Source organism: Otolemur garnettii, unplaced genomic scaffold, assembly GCF_000181295.1.
Source record: "Otolemur garnettii isolate 467f Iridium unplaced genomic scaffold, OtoGar3 scaffold00088, whole genome shotgun sequence".
Taxonomy (NCBI): domain Eukaryota; kingdom Metazoa; phylum Chordata; class Mammalia; order Primates; family Galagidae; genus Otolemur; species Otolemur garnettii.
In genome coordinates, this window is record NW_003852483.1 from 5,561,610 (window position 1) to 5,580,575 (window position 18,966).

Sequence of the window (18,966 nt, forward strand, 5' to 3'; positions counted from 1 at the left end):
CGCCTTAGCCAGTTGAGCTATAGGCGCCGAGCCTTTTCTTCCATTCTTGAGATACTTTGCTAAGAAGAATATGTTCTAGCTCCATCCATGTAAACATGTAAAAGGTAAAGTCTCCATCTTTCTTTAAGGCAGCATAATATTCCATGGTGTACATATACCACAATTTATTGATCCATTCATGGGTTGATGGGCACTTGGGTTTCTTCCATGACTTAGCAATTATGAATAGACCTGCCATTAGATCCTACAATTCCTCTACTAGGTATATATCCAAAAGACCAAAAATCACATTGTAACAAAGACATATGTACCAGAATGTTTATTGCACCACATTTTCTTTATCCATTCACCCATTGATGGGCACTTGGCTTCTAGATCTTGGCTATTGTGAATAATGCTATCGGAAACATGGGAGTACAGATATCTCATTGTCATATTGATTTCATTTTCTTTGCATTAAATATCCAATAGTGGGATTGCTGGATCATATGTTAGTTCTATTTTTAATTTTTGGGTTTTTTTGAGACAGAGTCTCACTGAGTTGTCCGCAGTAGCATGCTATGGCATCATACCTCAAAGCAACCTCAAAACTCTTGGGCTTATGTGATCCCTTTTGCCTCAGTTTTTCATTTTTGGTAGAGACAGGGTCTTGCTGTTGCTCAGGCTGGTCTATAACTCCTGAGCTCAAGCAATCCCCTTGCCTCAGTGTTCCAGCGTGCTTGGATTACAGGCCTGAGCCATTGCACTGGGCCTTCTATTTTAATTTTTTGAGGAATCTCCACATTAGTCTCAATAATGGCTGCACTAATTTATAGTCCCACGAGCAGTGTATAATGGTTCCCTTTTTTCCACATTATTACCAGTGCTTCTTATTGTTCACCTTTTGTTCATCTTAACAAGTGTGAGGGGTATCTTATTGTGGTTTTAATTTGCATTTTGCTGATGATTAGTGATGTTGAACATTTTCTCATATATCTTTTGGCCATTTGTATGTCTTTTGAAAAATGACTATTGATGTTCTTTGCTCATTCTTTAGTCAGGTTATTTTCTTACTATTAAGTTGCCTGAGTTCCTTATATATTTTAGACATTTAACCCTTACCAGATATATAGTTTGGAAATATTTTCTCCCAATCCATGGGCTGTCTCTTCACTCTTGATTATTTCCTTTGCTGTGCAGAAGCTTTTTGGTTTGATGTCCCATTTGTATATTTTTGCTTTTGTTGTCCTATCCAAGAAATCATTGCCCATACAATGTTGTATAGGTTTCCCTGTGTTTTATTCTAGTAGTTTCATGTTTCAGGTCTTATGTTTAAGTCTTAAAAATTATCTGAAGAACCTTACTTAAGAATCATCTGAACTAATCAAACATTTCACCATGCATTTTTTTTTTTTGCTTTGACTCACACAATTTTGCTATTTATTACATTCTTCTAGAAGCCTATAGGTGACATTAGATTGAAACAGAAGAGCTAGAATAGGAAAGTTGTTTAAAAAATGTATAATTTCTAATATATACATGTCCTTTTTTTCATTTAAGGAAGCAGATGTCACCCTTATAGTGATTGGACAGTCATCCTACCATCACATTGAGGTAAACATCTAGTAAATTGGGAAATTGAAACATCTAGTAAATATAGTAAATTGGGAAAATATTTCATATGTAAAAATTACATTATTTAAGCCACTAAATGTAAGCTAAACTGAGTGAAGTTAGATGATCATGACTTTTCTCTCATTTGTTCTTATGAAAATTCTAACTAATCTCTCTTTTCAGCCTTTTTGCAAACTGACTGGTTATTCCCATGAAATCTATGTTGATCCCGAGAGAGAAATTTATAAAAAATTGGGAATGAAAAGAGGTGAAGAGCTTGCTTCCGCAGGTAAGATATAACATGTCTGGATAGAAAAAGCTGGTGTATTTTCACATTTACATATACATGCATAGGGAAATGGAGAATTCATAAATCAGGCTGATTCTGCTAAGTGGTCCAGATACACTAGACTGCAGAAGATCCATTTTCTAAGTGTAAAGACATGAAAGGCTGCTGGCGAAGTACTATTTAATGAATAAAGCAAGCTGCAGAACAATGTTCTCAGTTTGGTTTCAGCAAATAAAATTTTTTTTTTCACAACAATGATTCTCAAAAAGACCTATTGTATGTGTGTGTGTATGTGTAATGAAAAAGGTACTTAAAAATACTGCAGGGTATGGGAGTCATGAAATTCACTTTTGTATTTTTCGTGAGTATATTTTACTTATATAATTAGAAGAAAACAATATTAAGTTTACATATTTTTATACCTCACTGCCATGGCTTTAAATATTCCATCTTCCTCAGCTGAGGAAGTCCCGCTTATCATTTGAAATCAACTAACTCAAGGGGCTCTCAGTTGCTCTTTAAGCAGGAGTAATTTCTCCTGTCATTCACTTTATTTTATTTTTTTTTGAGACAGAGTCTCACTATGTCACCCTTGGTAGAATGCCACAGTGTCACAGCTCACAGCAACTTGAGACCCTTGGGCTTAAGCAATTCTCTTGTCTTACCCTTCCAAGCAGCTGGGACCACAGGCGCTTGCCACAGTGCCCAGCCATTTTTTTGTTGCAGTTGTCATTGTTGTTTAGCTGGTATTGGCCAAGTTCGAACCAGCCAGCCTCTGTGTATGTGGCTGGCACTGTAACCACTGTGCTATGGGTGCTGAGCCCTGTCATTCACTTTAATAGCACCTTGTACTTAATTATATACTCTGTTGTTGCACTTAAGGTGGCCACGTAGTACAGTTAGTTGGTGAGTTTAGTGTTTATTCATGTTTGTTATCTATATTCCCTACCCTTACCACAATTCCTTGTAATTAATCCAGTTTATAAAACTTCAGTTGAACTGTGTATGTGTGTTTCTGATATGGCAGCTAAGAGAACTCAACTCAAACTCAAGTCAGTCATTCTCAACAAATACTATCAAGTTTTTGTCTGTGACATTCACTGTGTTGGATGCTCCCAGAAAGGCAGTGATAAATACACAGTTCCACCATGCAGAGTTTGTCATCTACTCTGGGAGACAGACAGACAGACAAGAACATCTATGACAGGTTATGATAGAGGAGAGCACCTGCTGGGAATTCCTATGTTAGAAATGTAAGCTGAGGGAAGGATCTGGGAAGGTTTCTCATAGGAGGTGAAGTCTCAGCTCACTCTTAAAGGAGTTAGCTGGGTGAAGTGAAGGTGGGGGGAGGTGCTTCAGACAGAAAGTAGCATGTGCAAAAGCACAAAGCCATGAAAAAATGTACCTCCTCTGGAAAAGTGTAGGTCCTTGCCTCTGGTTGGAGTCTAAGAACCAGTTGGGGAATTGATGTGAGCCAGAGATAGGTTGTGACCAGTTCATGTTGAATCTGGGGTGACATGCCAGGGAATTGAGATTTATTCTGGAGGGAGTCACACAAGTCATATAAGTATTTGAAGCAGAGAAGTGAGATAGTCATCTAACCAGTGTGGAGCAGGGATAGGCCAGTCCAGAGCCAGTGATGTTTTCATAAGGCTGATAGTACAGTTATAGGATGAAAAGAAACATCTTCTTAGGTGGAGATGGAGAGAAGGGGATGGATCAGGGAGCTATTTATAAAAGAGGCTTCCATGATCCCTTTACTGATGTTTTTAAAGAAAACAATCTGAACTTGGGTTGGGGACAGTGGCTCATGCTTGTAATCCTACCCCTCTGGGAGGCCGAGGCAGGTGAATTGCCCTGAGCTTACAGGTTCAAAACCAGACTGAGCCAGAGTGAGACCCTGTCTCTGAAAACAGCTGGGCATTGTGGTGGGTACCTGTAGTCCCAGCTACTCTGGAGGCTGAGGCAAGAGAACTGCCTGAGCCCAAGAGTTGGAGGTTGCTGTGCCACAGTACTCTACAGAGGGTGACAAAGTGACACTCTGTTTCAAAAAAAAAAAAAAAAGAACCTGAAATAACAATCAGCTGGCATTAACAGTTTGCTCTTTTTTTCCTCTTTCTCTCTTTAGTATAGGTGATTGCAGCATTCACCTTACTTCTTGTACACTATTTTCATGTGCTGTAACAGTCTCAGTGGTCTATCAGCACTTCAGATATAAATTGTGAATTTCAGTTTAATAACACCTCACCATTCATTGTCACAGTAAAGATAGAAAATTGCAAAGAGAAGAGATGACTTCTAAACCAAGTATATGCTTGTAATTATAATATAATATATTCATATCTTTTTACCTGCTTTGACCTGTGTTAAAGCACTATATTGCCAAACAAAGTACTGTTTTCATACAATAATTTTTTAAGGTTCCTCTGTGAAAAAGCATAAAGCATAAATCTCAGAATCAGTCTGAGAATATAAAACTAAAGTACTGAAAATACATTATACATTATAATTTTAAATTATCATACCCACTTATAAAGATAAAGAATAAGAAATAAAACTATTAGGTACAGTTGGTTTGTAGAAGATGGAAGAACAGCACAAGTTTTACACATATGAACTAAATTCAAGCTGGCAAAATTAGATTGTGCTTGACAGTAAAATTTACTTATGTTTAGGTTGTAAATTCTGTCAACTTGAATTTCTGGAGATAGTTTGGATTTCTGAACATTTATTTTAGAGATAGAAGAAAGTTATAAGAAAGTAAAATTTAATCCTTTACTCATGTCTCTAAGGTACTGAGCCTGTATTTGTTTCCTGGTGGTGTGAGTGTGTTCTAGTGTAAATGTGAGAGAAACAAAAGAGCAGGAGCGATTAAGGGAAGTAGTAAGTATTTGGAAATATTAGGAAATCAGGCAAATCAAAGATTGCATGGTCATCAAAATAAAAAACTAAAGACATAAATGGCAGGGATAGGGCCAGGTGCGGTGGCTTATGCCTATAATCCTAGCACTCTGGGAGGCCTAGGTGGGTGAATTGCCTGAGCTCACAGGTTTGAGACCAGCCTGAGCCAGGGCAAGACTTCAGCTCTAAAAATAGTCAGGCATTGCGGTGGGCACCTATAGTCCCAGCTACTCTGGGAGGCTGAGGCAAGAGAATTGCTTGAGCCCAAGAGTTTGAGGTTGCTGTGAGCTATAGACTGCACAGCACTTGAAAAAGTGTGAAAAAGCAAGACTCTGTCTCAAAAAAAAAAGGCAACTACAAGGGAAAATTAAGTTATTAGAAGAGTAGAGACTCAGTTTTTTTTTTTTGCTTCAAGGGAGTGGAAATGAAGGATCAGTTACTGTGAGAGCAGAAATAGAAAACTGACAGCCAAGGAAATATAGAAAAGTACCTGTGATAGCTGCTGTTACAGCTAAACCCCAAAATCTCAGAAGTATGACATGGTAGAAGGCTATTTCTTTTTATTTTAAATTTCAAGAATGGTATCTGGGTGCCATTTTTCTAGACAGCAATTCTGGGACCCAGGCCCCTTGTTGCTCTACCATTCTCCACCTAAACCTTTTAAGAATGTAGAAGGAACCTGGAGAATTACTTGTGCAAGGGTCTTAGGAGCATGGCCCCCAAGCAGCTTGCATCATTTCACTCATCATCTAGAACACAGTCACATGCCTTACCTCACTGCAGGGAAGATTGGGAAATATAGGGCTAGCTGTGGGCCCAGAAAGAAGAAACAGGTTTTGACCAACATATAACAGTCTGTGCCACATGTCTCTTGAAAAATAATATAGCTAGCTATTGGTAGGTAAGAGACTAGAGAGTCTAAGTAGGGAATTAAAATGGAAAGCACCTGTGGCAGAAAATGATCTATCATTACTTCCTTTAAAGAAGTAGTTCTCAATTGGGATATTTACCGTTTTCCCCCAGGGGGAAGTTTGGCAGTGCTTGGAGACATTTTTGGTCGTCATAATTTGGTAAACACCCTAGATTACCCAGTACAAAAGTGATCCTGGGCAAAAACCTCAATAGAGAAAGATTGAGAAATCATTCTTTAAAGGAAGGGGGAGAAAAAGACAAGTAGAAAGTAAGTGAGACACAAGAAAGATAGTGTTTCCCAGGAATACACTATCTTCTTATTATCTAATCAAATATAAAAAGATAACATCTGAAGACAATTTTCCTCTGGGCACTGTGGCTCATGCCCGTAATGTTAGCACTTGTGGGGGCCTAAGTGGGAGTATAGTTTGAGTCCAGGAGTTCGAGACTAGCATGGGCAACAGTGAGAACCAATCTCTACAAAAAAACAAAAAAATTATCCAGGTGTGGTAGCACATACATGTAGACATAGCTACTTGGGGGGCTGAGGCAGGAGGATCTGCCCAGAAATTCAAGGATGCAGTGAACTGTGATGACAATATCACTGTGCTCTAGCATGGGCAACAGAGTGAGACCTTGTCTGAAAAAAATAAAATTAAAAAAATAAAAAGTAAAGACAATTTTTAATATTTCAGGACAGAGCCCCCACATAAAGTCAAATCTACTCTCAGGAAGCCTTCGGAGCCTATGGAGGGCAGTGACTGGCCCTCTCTTTGATTTTCAAGGAGATCCAGCTCAGCAAGGCGGAACCCTCATTTTAGGTCCAGGTAAGCATCAAAGTCCAGGGACAGCAGTGCGCTTCTTATGCTTTTTATAAGCCCAGAGGCTACCACTTTGTTCATAAAATAGATGCTATGTACAACTCAGCATAGCAGTCAGGACGTTGTGCTTTTGCGGCATGCATGTGTTATTTTTAAAGGCTTCTGGGTATTTTCATGTCAGTTTATTTGCTAAATGTACCTGTCATTTTGTGCCTGAGTGATTTCAGGCATTTGGGGTAGGGAGTCAACTGTAGATTGATGACTTGGAACACTCTTCAATAAGTTCCGTGAAAGTGAACATTTCTGAGTAGGGGAAAATCATCACGCAGTTTCCTTTTGTTAATAAGATTACCTAGTTATTTATATCTAACAAAACTAGGAGATTTGCTCAGCATCAGAAGGTAGGTCAAGTGCCAGGGATAGCTCTTTCAGTGAGTATTAGATTGAGGGCATGTACTTTCTTGTTTTGTTTTTTTGAGACAGTCTCATTATGTCGACCTTGGTAGAGTGCTATGGCCTCACAGCTCACAGCAACCTCAAACTTTTGAGCTTAAGTGATTCTCTTGCCTCATCCTCCCAGGTAGCTGGGATTATAGGCACCTGCCACAACACCCAGCTATTTGTTATTGTAGTTGTCATTGTTGTTTGGCAGGCCTGGGCCAGGTTCAAACCCGCCAGCTATGGTATATGGAGCTGGTGCCCTAGCTGCTGAGCTACAGGCACAGAGCCTGAGGGCATGTACTGTTAACAGCACTATTGATCAGCTTGGACCACCTGACATTCCTTTGGCTCCACTGTGCCAAATGTTGAATATTAGATCCCTACTATGTTTAAGTATTGCAGGAGGAGACAGACAGCTGTATAGGACAGTGCCAAAAAACCTAAATCCCTCTGTTGTAAGCTCATTTTTCTTGGTTCTTCCTCTTTAAAATGACCCACATTCTTGAGCATAGCTTCTAAGAGTTAAAAAATTAATATTTATTTTCACAAATTCCAGATTTTTAAAAGGAAATCTTTAGAAAGAAGATTTTGGCCTAATGTCAGCTTTTTGGCTTTTTGTAGCTGGAACACTAAAGCTAAGAGCTCCCTTTCCCTCCCTCTTGTGAATTTACACCAGTTAGATTAGCTTAAAAAGAAGCCCTGTTTTAGGAGAAATTAACCCAGAATGACAGTGAGCCATAGTTTTGAAAGACATTTTTCTATCCTCAGACCTGGAAGGGGTTATTGCTTGTGTTCCTCATCTCCATGTTTCTGAATCATTGGCCACTCCTCAGTTACATAAGAATAAAGAGCACATGGAGGGTATCATTTCTATGCCATGTTGGGAATATATAGTCATCCCTCAGTATCCATGGGGAATTGGTTCTGGCACACCAGGCTCAAATCCCTTATATAAACTGGTGTATTTGCATGTAACCTGTGCACATCTTCCCAAACACTTTAAATCATCTCTAGATTACTTAGAATACCTCTCTCAGTATAAATGTTCTCAGTATAAATACCTCACTCAGTAAATAGTTCTTATACTATATGTTTAGGAAATAATGACAAAAAATGTCTGTAACAATTTAGGACAAACATACCCATCCTTTTTATTCCTCCATGTTTTTGGTACGTTGGTTGAATCTGCTAATGTGGAACCTATGGATTCTGAGGGCCTGCTGTACTTATTAGGGAGGACATTTTTGATACTACCTGTTGGAAAAAAATGCAGCTCATCTAAGGAAAAAAGCTAGGTGTACTTATTACACAAATTTGTATCATGGTTAACCCAGTATTTCATTTTGCCTTATTTGATACTAGCTAATCTACGATATTAAACCTAGTAAGTACTATAGATGGCATATGAATACAATGCAGAAAACATGTTTTTTACAGTACTTACTTGGTCTAATGTTTTAAATTAAAATCCTGATCTTGAGTCCAAGGATCAAAGTAAATAGAAACCAGATAAATTAGGACTTATTTTATTTGGGCAGATATAAAGATTGTGGACATCTAACATGTATTGTAAGTGATTGTCTTAATGCCTTATTTTTGAGCCTCTTTTGGACTATGGATATAATACAGACAGCCTGTTAAGTAGTATTTGGAAATGCATTCTTTGAAGCAAGTGATTTATTCCATTATTATGTTCATGAAACAGATGTGATTGTCCCACTTAATGTCTATATCAGTTCTATATTCTGCCTTTCTGACAGGACATTTTATTTACTTATATTAAATAAAACTTAACAGAAGGTTATAATTTAAGAATCTTTCTCCTTAGATTTCATAAACATTAAGTAATCACTCTTATTTAATCATAATGCTTGTCATGGTTTATTTAATTAAAAACTATTATGGCATTATACAGGGAATATAATATACCTCAGGAAATTAATTTTTCCATTTGGACTAATTGAAAGGTGAAAAGCTTCTTTGATTCTAGTAAGCAATAAATCTAATGAATAACACTTTACATGCCTCAGCTTTTTATTCTTATTCTTCTAGGTAACAACATCCATTTTATACACCGTGACAGGAATAGGTTGGATCACAAACCCATAAACTCTGTTTTACAGCTTGTAGGAGTTCAGCAAGTGAACTTCACAAGCAGACCTGCAGTTATCCATGTGTGACTTAATATGGAGTGCATTGCTTTTGAATGAACCCTCAGGAATGGGCTTTAAATGCTGGGGTGTAGTATTCTTGTGCAGTGTTTACCTTGGTGGCCCTGCCTAGCCTTTGAGGGGTTATGAAAACATAAAGAGACCATGTACTGGTGGAATTGTATGCAGAGAAGCATCAGTTGTCAAAAATGTGATATATATTTCTAAGTTTATAGCTTTCATAATTTTATGCAAAACAAGTATCAATATAGAAAATACACAAAATAAAACTAAAAGCTGTAAAAATACAAATAAATATACAAAATGTAACTTTAAAAGCTCTAAAATTATAAATGCCATTTTAAAAATTATTTTACATCATGGTATATACATTCAATGAAAGATTTTTTTTGCCACTTGACAATCATCTATCAATTGAAGAGTATCCAAGGGAAGAGAGCAACTCAAGATCATTTTATTCAATGAAGAAAGCAAGATATCTAGTTCTGTAAACAATATACCTACATTTCTATATGTATATATTTGAATTTTTATATGTTTAAAAGAAAGGAAATAAATACACCAGAATGTTGCCAGTAGGTAAGATTACAGGTGTTTTTATTTTCTTTTTCATACTTTTCTATATTTCCCAACTATTCTGTAACAAGCATGATTGATATTTTGGTGCCAGAAAAAGATTGTTAAACATTATATGACAATTATTTCCTACGTAACAGCCTCCACAAAAGTGCAGATTATCTATCTACCTGGGAGGCTGAGGCAAAAGAATCACTTAAGCCTAAGAATTTGAGGTTGTTGTGAGCTGTGACACTATGGCGCTCTACACAGGGTGACAGCTTTACACCTTGTCTCAAAAAAAAAATAAGAAAGAAAGAAAAAGTGCACATTATTTACACTGTAGTACATGTTTCCAACCTAACTGCTTTTTTTTTAGGGAGTATGGCATAGCAAACCTCTCTCACATATGGTTAGCGTCCAAAGCACCTTGTCACTTTGTTACTACATATCCACTATCTATTTCACTAGGTTTTGAGGGGGAGGCAACCATGTATAAAAATATTTGTTTTAGATCCTTAAGATACATATTTAAATATGTTCAGTATGCTTTTTGAAAGGGAATTTTAAGAATTGTTTAAATATTCAAGACTTTGTAATTTAAATGCACCCTGAAGTTTGGTTGTACATTCCTAGACAACTACTATTTCTCACCCCAAAATTGTTCTTATTTAGAGGCCTATTGTCATCCTTTATTTTTCTGGAAGTTCAATATGTTTTGTTGGAAAATATCTCAGAAATTCTGATGAAAAGTCAAATTCAAAATATTTGTAATTATTAGCAAGTATAATACTGCTTTGAATACTTTTATATAAAGCATATGAAGTCACAAAAATATATTTAATGTATCTAAATACTTCAATGTATTTTTATGTCTCTATGACTTTTTTAATTAATAAAAATGAAATTTTTCAAAAAATTTAAAATAAAACTATTTTGTGCTATTTTGTGTAGTAAAGAAAGACTGGTGACCCACATTCCTTTGCTGATTTTATACATTATATTTTATAATTTTTTATATATTTTAACTTCTGAATCATATGTATAGTTCACCCTTGAACAACACAGGTTTAAGCCATGTGGATCCACATATGTGCAGATTTTTTTCTTTTTTTCATGATTTTTGAGATTTATACTCTTTGAATGGGAAAGACCTCCCAAAAAATATATACATAAGTGAAAGAATTGGTAAGTTTGCCTACATAAAAATAAGAAATTTCTGCATGAAAAAAGAAATTGGAAAGAAAAAGAAATACATGCCACAAAGGGTCACTTTCTTTAACTGTTCATAAAAAGACCAACCAGAGAAGACTACAGGAAATAACACAGATGACTCTTAAACATAAAAATAACTCAAAATAGGAAAACTAATTTTTATATATTTCAGAATTAACAAAAACTAAATTTGAGAATTGTTATGTTGCTGAGATAAGGAAATAGGAACTAAAAAACATTCACTGCTGTGGAGTATAGTCCAACTTCTCTTGAAAGCAATTTTAGCAAAACAAGAGCAAGTTTCTGGCACATATGACAAGTTTTAGTTATTATAACTAACAAATTTTTAAATGTGCATGTCCTTGGGCCCAGCTACTCCACTTACAAGACTTCTTTTATATATGTGAAATCACACATAATCACACCAACATTGTTCTCTATGCAAAAAATACAAAGAGCATAATTATTCTTAGGAAACTAGTTAAATTATCGTCTATTCAATAGAATGCTGTGTAGATAAACATGAAAGCTCTGTTATGTATGCAGTTTTTTTCAATAAAAGTTACACCAAGTATGCCTGCCTCTCCTGCATCTTCCATCTCTTTCATCTCTCCTGCCTCTGCCACCTGGAAACAGCAAGATCAATCCCTCCTTTTCCTCCTCTTCCTCAACCTATTCAACATGAAGATGACACGGATGAAGACTTTATGATGATCCACCTCCACCTAATGAATAGTAAATGTTTTCCCTTTCTTATAATTTTCTTAATAACATTTTCTTTTTCTCTAGCCTACTTTATTGCAAGAATACAGGCTATGATGCATATGAAATACAAAATATGTGATCATCTGTTTTTGTTGTCAGTAAGGCTTCCAGTCAACAGTAGGATATTAGTAAAGTTCTGGGGTAATCAAAAGTTACATATGGATTTTTGATTACGTGGGGAGTCAGCACCCTTACCATTTGTTGAAGAGTCAACTGTAAGTATATACTCCATTTTTCTAAGATAGATAAATGTTCTTTGTGTGGCTTTAAGGAGGCACAGATACAGTGTAGTGGGAAATAGCTTACCCAAACAAATTTATTTAATATATTTAATATTTAATATAAAATCACCTATAAAGTGTTATGAACATACTTCCACATTCAGTCATATATTGGATTCTGAAAAACCTTTCTGCAATAAATACATGGAAATACTGGATGAAAGAATAAATATTATCTAACACTTTTGTCATGGTAATAATTTGTTAGGCACTATTCCTGTTGCTTTACATACATCAACTCCATGAAATTTACGTTATTATCGTCATCATCACTCTCATCTCACAGAAAAAAACTTTTTTCTAAGCTGAGATTTAAAAAAAGTGAGTAATCTCCACCAGGGCTAAAAACAAGTGAAAAACAGTCTGATGACCATGTTTTGAAACCATTGACTTCCTTGAGGATCAGGAATTCAATTCATGCCAGGAGTTAGAGAAGTCTATTTCTTGGCCAACTCAAGGGTCTGGTACAATAGAGGGTTAGAACAACACCTCTGCATAAAGTAGAACCTGAGACCTGGGACTTTTACAAGCTACCACCTTATAAAAACATGGTCAAATCCATCCACAGTCTAAGGGACCTAGTAAGGAAATTTGTTGTAAGTTTTCTGGGATGAACTACTGTGGAAATATAAGCATCTCAGTAAAATGAAAGTGCATGTTTAATTTAAAAAGTCAAATAGTTTTTGTTTTTTAAGAAAATTTGTGATGAAATAGTAACCTGCACAAAATGTTTGTTTACATTACCATTTACCAAGGGGACCAAAGAGGTTAACACTGGAAGACAAACTTTCTAAAGAAGTGATGTCATCTACTTCAAAATTAATAGTTATTTTAAGAAGAGTGCTTCACAAGATAATTTAAGATGTGCTGTTGCAGAAGTTATATGTAGACACCATTCTATAAAGAATAATTTTTCTCCTGCAATCCCATTACTGGGCATCTACCCAGAAAGACAAAAATCCTTTTATCATAAGGACACTTGCACTAGACTGTTTATTGCAGCTCAATTTACAATTGCCAAAATGTGGCAACATCCTAAATGCCCACCAACCCAGGAATGGATTAACAAGCTGTGGTATATGTACACCATGGAATAACTATTCAGCCGTTAAAAAAATGGAGACTTTACATCCTTTGTATTAATCTGGTTGGAAGTGGAACACATGATTCTTAGTAAAGCATCACAAGAATGGAGAAGCATGAATCCTATGTATAATTTTGATATGAGGACAATTAATGACACGGGGGCAGGGGGTGGGGAAAGGAGAGAGCAGAGAGAGAAAGAAGGAGGGAGAGGAAGGGAAAAGAAAGCAGAGAGAGGGAAGGAGGGAGAGGGTGGGGTCCTGGTGTGTGCCACACCTTTCGGGGGCAAGACACAATTGTAAGAGGGACTTTACCTAACAAATGCAATCAGTATAACCTGGTTTCTTGCACCCTCAATGAATCCCCAACAATAAAAAGAAAGAATAATTTTTCATTTAGAGCAAAGAGTTATTTTAAATTAGTTTCATTTTTTTCAATTCCAAGATTCCTTACTTGTATATTAAAAATGAAGTAGTTGCTATTCATGTACTGGCTCTGTTAGCAGAAAACTTTGAAAACAGTTACAGGATGCCAGTTTTTTTAAACAGTATTATCAGATGCCTTAAAAAGAAAATCAGATTAAGTTCTTTCCCAAAATAGGAGTTAATTGTTCCTTTTTAAAAAATGCTAAGCTAAACATAATTATGCTATATTTAATGTTTAGAAAATATAACATTTTAAAATTATTAGAATTTTAGGCTGGGTGTGGAGGCAGCCTGTTTGTGCCTAGAGATGGGAGTCTGATTTCTGAGCTCACCTGGTCCTAGAGAAGGTGAGTGTCCCTGTCCAGCCCTGAGTGGGAAAATCCTGTATCAATCCCTTGAACCCAGGAGTTTGAGGTTGCAGTGAGCTACAACAATGCTACAGCAATCCAGTCAGGGTAACAGAATGTTACTGGGAAAAAAAAAAAAAAAAAGAAAAGAAAAAGAAATCTGCATTCCTTAATAAGAATACAGGGTTATTTTTAATGGTTATGTTAGTTAGATAGCTAGGAATCTGGCTTATCTAGGGAAAGAAGACAAGGGTGGGGCTCCCATCCCAATTAATAGGGTCACCTTAATCCTAATTGCTCAACCTGAGGAGGAGGGACCACCCTACCAATCTACCAATCAGAACCTAGTGTGCCAACTGCAAAAGGATATAGAGGATGCTCTAGTCCATGAGCCAAATCCAAATAGGTACAATAGAATCTTGAAGGTGACCTGGAACAACCTTATAGCTTATTATCATACTAGCTTAAATCTACATTGTGGTCAACACACCTCTACTGGGCTTTCAGAGAGGCTCTTGGGAGGTTCACAAGCTCAGTGAGACTCTGATTCCAAGTAATCTCTGAACCATGAGGTAGGCCCAATCCAGACAATGTAAAACACAACCCTAGGCCATAACCAGGACCTTACTTGTTGCAACCACAGAGGCCTGTTCATTGTCTATGGTGAACATATCTTGCTCTGTAAGACATCTTGCTCTTATTCTGTAAACCTATCCTTTTCTTTCTCAATACACTTTATTTTATGCTTGCCTTACTTTGGGGTGTCTGGTCATTCTTCAACAAAGAGCACCCCAAGAAATGAGGATTCAGCTGCCTTGAACCCAACAGTAGCACACAGTATTGATACCTCAAATCAGTTCTTCCCTGTCTACGAGCAATGACCAGGTAGAAATTGTTCTGCGGGGGGGGGGGAAAGGTCTATTCACAGTTGTAGCTAAAAGTATGCAATGCCTGATAATGAACTTGTGATAGTTTATTTACTGAAAGACATAAAAGAGAACATAAATTAATGGGAAGACACACCTTTTCCCTAGAGAAAGTCAGTATTTAAAGAAATCCCTATTAAAGAAATTCAGCCTTGTACATATTATCAATTTTCCTCAAGTTTATCTAGAAATTGAATGTTACCCTATGCAAACTCACAGTAAGAACTTTTTAACATGTAGGAGAAACATAGAAAAAAGTTGTGTTTGATTATGAAAATTCCTAAACAGAAACAAGTAGCAAAACAATGAAAGAACAAATAAACAGGCTTGGTGCCTGTAGTTCAGTGGTCAGGGCGCCAGCCATGTTCGCTGCGCTGGTGGGTTCCAACCTGGTCCAAGCATAAAAAAACAAATAAACGTTACTTGGATTCAACAATTGATCACTTGCCATAGTTGCTTTCTAGTTAGATGGGGAGATAGAAAGGATAAGATACAGGGTATGTATATACTGAACCATTTCCATCTTAAAATGTAAAAACTACTCTAATACTTTATGCCTCTTCCTGGCTAAGGTTACTATAACAAAATACTATACAATATGTGGTTTAAGTAACAAGCATTTCTTTCTCAGTTGATTTATTTCACTTATTTCTGTTCTCCAAACACTTTTAAAGGCTGAGAAGTCTGCAATTAAGATGCCAGCTGATTCTATTCCTGGTGAGGGTCCTCATCCTGGCTTACAGATAGCTACCTTGCTCGGTCCTCACATGGTAGTGAAAGAATGTGATCTCTCTTCCTCTTCTTATAGGGATACTAATCCCATCATGAGGGCTCCAGCTTCATGACCAAATCTAATCATCTAATTCCTCCAAAAGACCCCGTGTCCAGATACCATCACACTGGGGTTAGGGTTTCAACATATGAATTTGGGGAGGACCTAATTCAGTCCATAGCACTAGAATAAGGCCGTTCATCTATGTAACCACCCTGCTATTATCATACCCCAAACTCTTATAATTCCCTAATATCATGGAATGCCCGATCCATATTCGGATATCTCTAGTTGTCCAAAATGTATCTTTTTTCTTTTTTTTTGAGACAGAGTTTCACTTTGGCACCCTTGGTAGAGTTCTATGGTGTCATAGCTCACAGCAACCTCAATCTCTTGGGCTCAAGTAATTCTCTTGTCTCTCCTGACTAGCTGGGACCTCAGGCACCCACCACAATGCCCGTCTAGTTTTAGAGACCAAGATCTCACACTTGCTCAGACTGGTCTCCAACTTGGGAGCTCAGGCAATCCACCCTTCTCAGCCACAGTGCTAAGATTATAGGTGTGAGCCACCGTGTCTGGCCCCCCCAAATGTGTCTTTTATAGATAGTTTCAGACCTGGACCTTTTATAGCTGGTTGGTTCAGACCTGGACCAATTTGGGACTGTGCCATTGTATTCGGTTGTTATGATGACTCTTGAGGCTCTCTTGATCTATCACAGGTGACTCCCCACCCCCATTTCCTCACTTTTATACCATTTACTTACTGAAGAGAGAGTTTATAGGAAGTTTTACATTCAAGATTTGTCAAATTGTTTCCTTATAAGTCATTTAACTTGTTCCTATACCCCTTTATGTTTTTTATAATCTTAAATTAGATCAATAGGCTTAATTAGATTCAGGATAAACATTTTTGGCTAGCATACTTTATAGGTAGGTAATCCTGAGTATATCATATTGCATCACATCAGGAAGCACATAATATCCTGTTGGCTCACTTTTCAATAAGGCAAAGTTTGATGTCTAGTTTAAGGTACTGAGTCATATTATAAGATTATTGTTGGAAAAGTAAGGAGGAATTTATCCCACTGGACAACAAACCATATTACAAAGGTACTATAATATAAATAGTGTGGTTTGGCACCTATAGCTCAGCAGCTAGGGCATCAGCCACATACACCCAGGGCTGGGCCAGTTTGAATCTGGCCCAGGCCTACCAAACAGCAATGACAACTGCAACAAAAAAATAGCTAGGCATTGTGGTGGGTGCCTGTAGTCCCAGCTATTTGGGAGGCTGAGGCTGAGGCTGAATCGCTTAAGCCCAAAAGTTTGAGGTTGCTGTGAGCTATGACAGCACAGCACTCTACCAAGGGTGACATAGTGAGACTCTGTCTCAAAAAAAAAAAAAAAAAGAAAGAAAATTTAGATAGTTGCATAGGCAAAGAAAAAAGTTCAATAAAAAAGAATAGAGGCCAGAATCAGGCCATAGTATACATATATAAAAGTGCTATATGAATAAAGGAGAACCATTACAAATTAATGCAGAAGGCCAGGCACGATGGCTCATGCTTGTAATCCTAGCACTTTCAGAGGCCTGGAGTATTTTTTTTATCACCCTCTGTAGAATGCCGAGGCATTACACAGCTCACAGCTACCTCCAACTCCTGGGCTTAGGCAATTCTCTTGCCTCAGCCTCCCATGTAGCTGGGACTACAGGAGCCCGTTATTTTTTTGTTGCAGTTTGGCCGGGGGTGAGTCTGAACCCCCCACCCTCGGTATATGGGGCTGGCACCCTACCCACTGAGCCACAGGCACTGCCCAGAGGCCTGGAGTTTAATACCAGTCTAAGCAACATACTGCAACTCTGTCTACAAAAATAAAAAAACTTAGAAAATTAAAATAATTAAAGAAAAAAAATTAATGGGGAAAAGATGTAATAAAAAGTGTTGGGTAAAAATAGATCCCTATCTTGTCCTTTACCACATACCTCAAAAATAAATTCAAGCTACATGAGAGAGAAAAATATAATAACAACTTTAAAAACTAGGACAGAGTAAAGAATGCTTTAAAAATAATGGACTGAGGAAAGATAAGACACAACACCTAAAACTCTTTTAAGAAGATTGCTAAAATTTATTTGATATTATGATACTTAAAACTTCTGCAAAGCAATATGAATAGAATAGTATGACAAAGAATAAACAGGCATCATCTGCAAAGGTTGGAGGGCTGCCAGCCATAACACATAAAAAGCTGCCACACATCTAAACATTTGATCCTAGCCAAAAAGCTGAGAAGTGATACCACAAATCTAAAAAGAAAAAAGTAGATAATCAAATAGTGTAGCCAGAATTTCTCTCTACCAGGTCCTGGATCTCAGAGATTTGAGGAATGAATTTATGGACCACACAAATAAGCAAAAGGGTAGAATTCATAGAAAGATAAAAGAGATATAAAAGCCAAAGAGGGGAACAGAACCTTTAGCTGCAGAACTAAGGTATTCTAGACCAGCCTGAGGAAGAGTCAGACCCCATCTCTATTAAAAATAGAAAAATTAGCTGGGTGTTGTGGTGGGCACCTGTAGTCCCAGCTACTTAGGAGGCTGAAGCAGGAGGGTTGCATGAACCCAGGAGGTTGCTGAGAGCTAGGCTGATGCCATAGCACTGCAACAGAGGCCACAGAGTGAGGCTGTCTCAAAAAACAAAAGAAAACAAAACAAAAACCCAAATAATAAATTAATTTATAGTGAATGCCTATTCAGTAAAGCTGATGTGGAGAATAAATAGAATCTCATTCTATGGCTCCTCTGATTCCGTTCCTTTTAGAATTATCGATACTTTAAGAAAAATGACAACATCCAGTGAACTTCCAAAAAGAATAAAATAGCTAGCGTTTTTATTGAAAGGAAATTACTTTCCTGTTTTCCCCTGTGTGTAACACATACATATATTTAGATATGTTTAATACATAAATACTGTTTGTGTTACAACTGCCTACAGTATTCAGTACAGTAGCATGCTGTACAGGTGTTGACTGAAAAGATGACTGTAAAATAATTTAGGGAGGTTTATTCTGAGCCAAATTTCAGGAGCATGACCTGGAGCCACACCCAAGAAGCCTTGAGCAAGTGGAATCATAATGGTAGGGTTACAGTTTGGTTTTATACATATTAGGGAGACAGGAATTATAGATGAGGTCATAAATCAAACATGAAAAACATATATTGGGTTGACCCCCCAAAGTGGGACATCTAGGTGGGTGAGGGGAGCGAGATGATAAGTGGGTTTAAAGATTCTTTAGCTGACAATTGGCAGAAAGAGTTAGTCTTTGTCTAAGAGATCAGGAGTCAGTGAAAAGGAATGCTTAAGATAAAGGGTCGGGGCTCGGCGCCTGTGGCTCAAGCGGCTAAGGCACCAGCCACATACACCTAAGGTGGCGGGTTCGAATCCCCAGCCCGGACCCGCCAAACAAC

General features: G+C 37.3%; 1 protein-coding gene across 2 annotated transcripts in view; it reads left to right on the top strand.

The window, feature by feature from the left end:
• Positions 1 to 9,406, top strand: part of AAED1 (AhpC/TSA antioxidant enzyme domain containing 1) — a 12,263-nt gene extending 2,857 nt beyond the window's left edge. The window contains exons 3-6 of one of the 2 annotated variants that reach the window (XM_003795028.3): positions 1,540 to 1,593; positions 1,777 to 1,882; positions 6,391 to 6,522; positions 9,010 to 9,406. In XM_003795028.3, coding sequence (XP_003795076.1) covers positions 1,540 to 1,593; positions 1,777 to 1,882; positions 6,391 to 6,522; positions 9,010 to 9,137 — 420 coding nt within the window. In that variant the 3' untranslated portion in view covers positions 9,138 to 9,406. The remainder of the gene's footprint in view (positions 1 to 1,539; positions 1,594 to 1,776; positions 1,883 to 6,390; positions 6,523 to 9,009) is intronic. The other variant, XM_023516254.1, reaches the window with a different exon arrangement.
• The last annotated feature ends 9,560 nt before the right edge of the window (positions 9,407 to 18,966 follow it).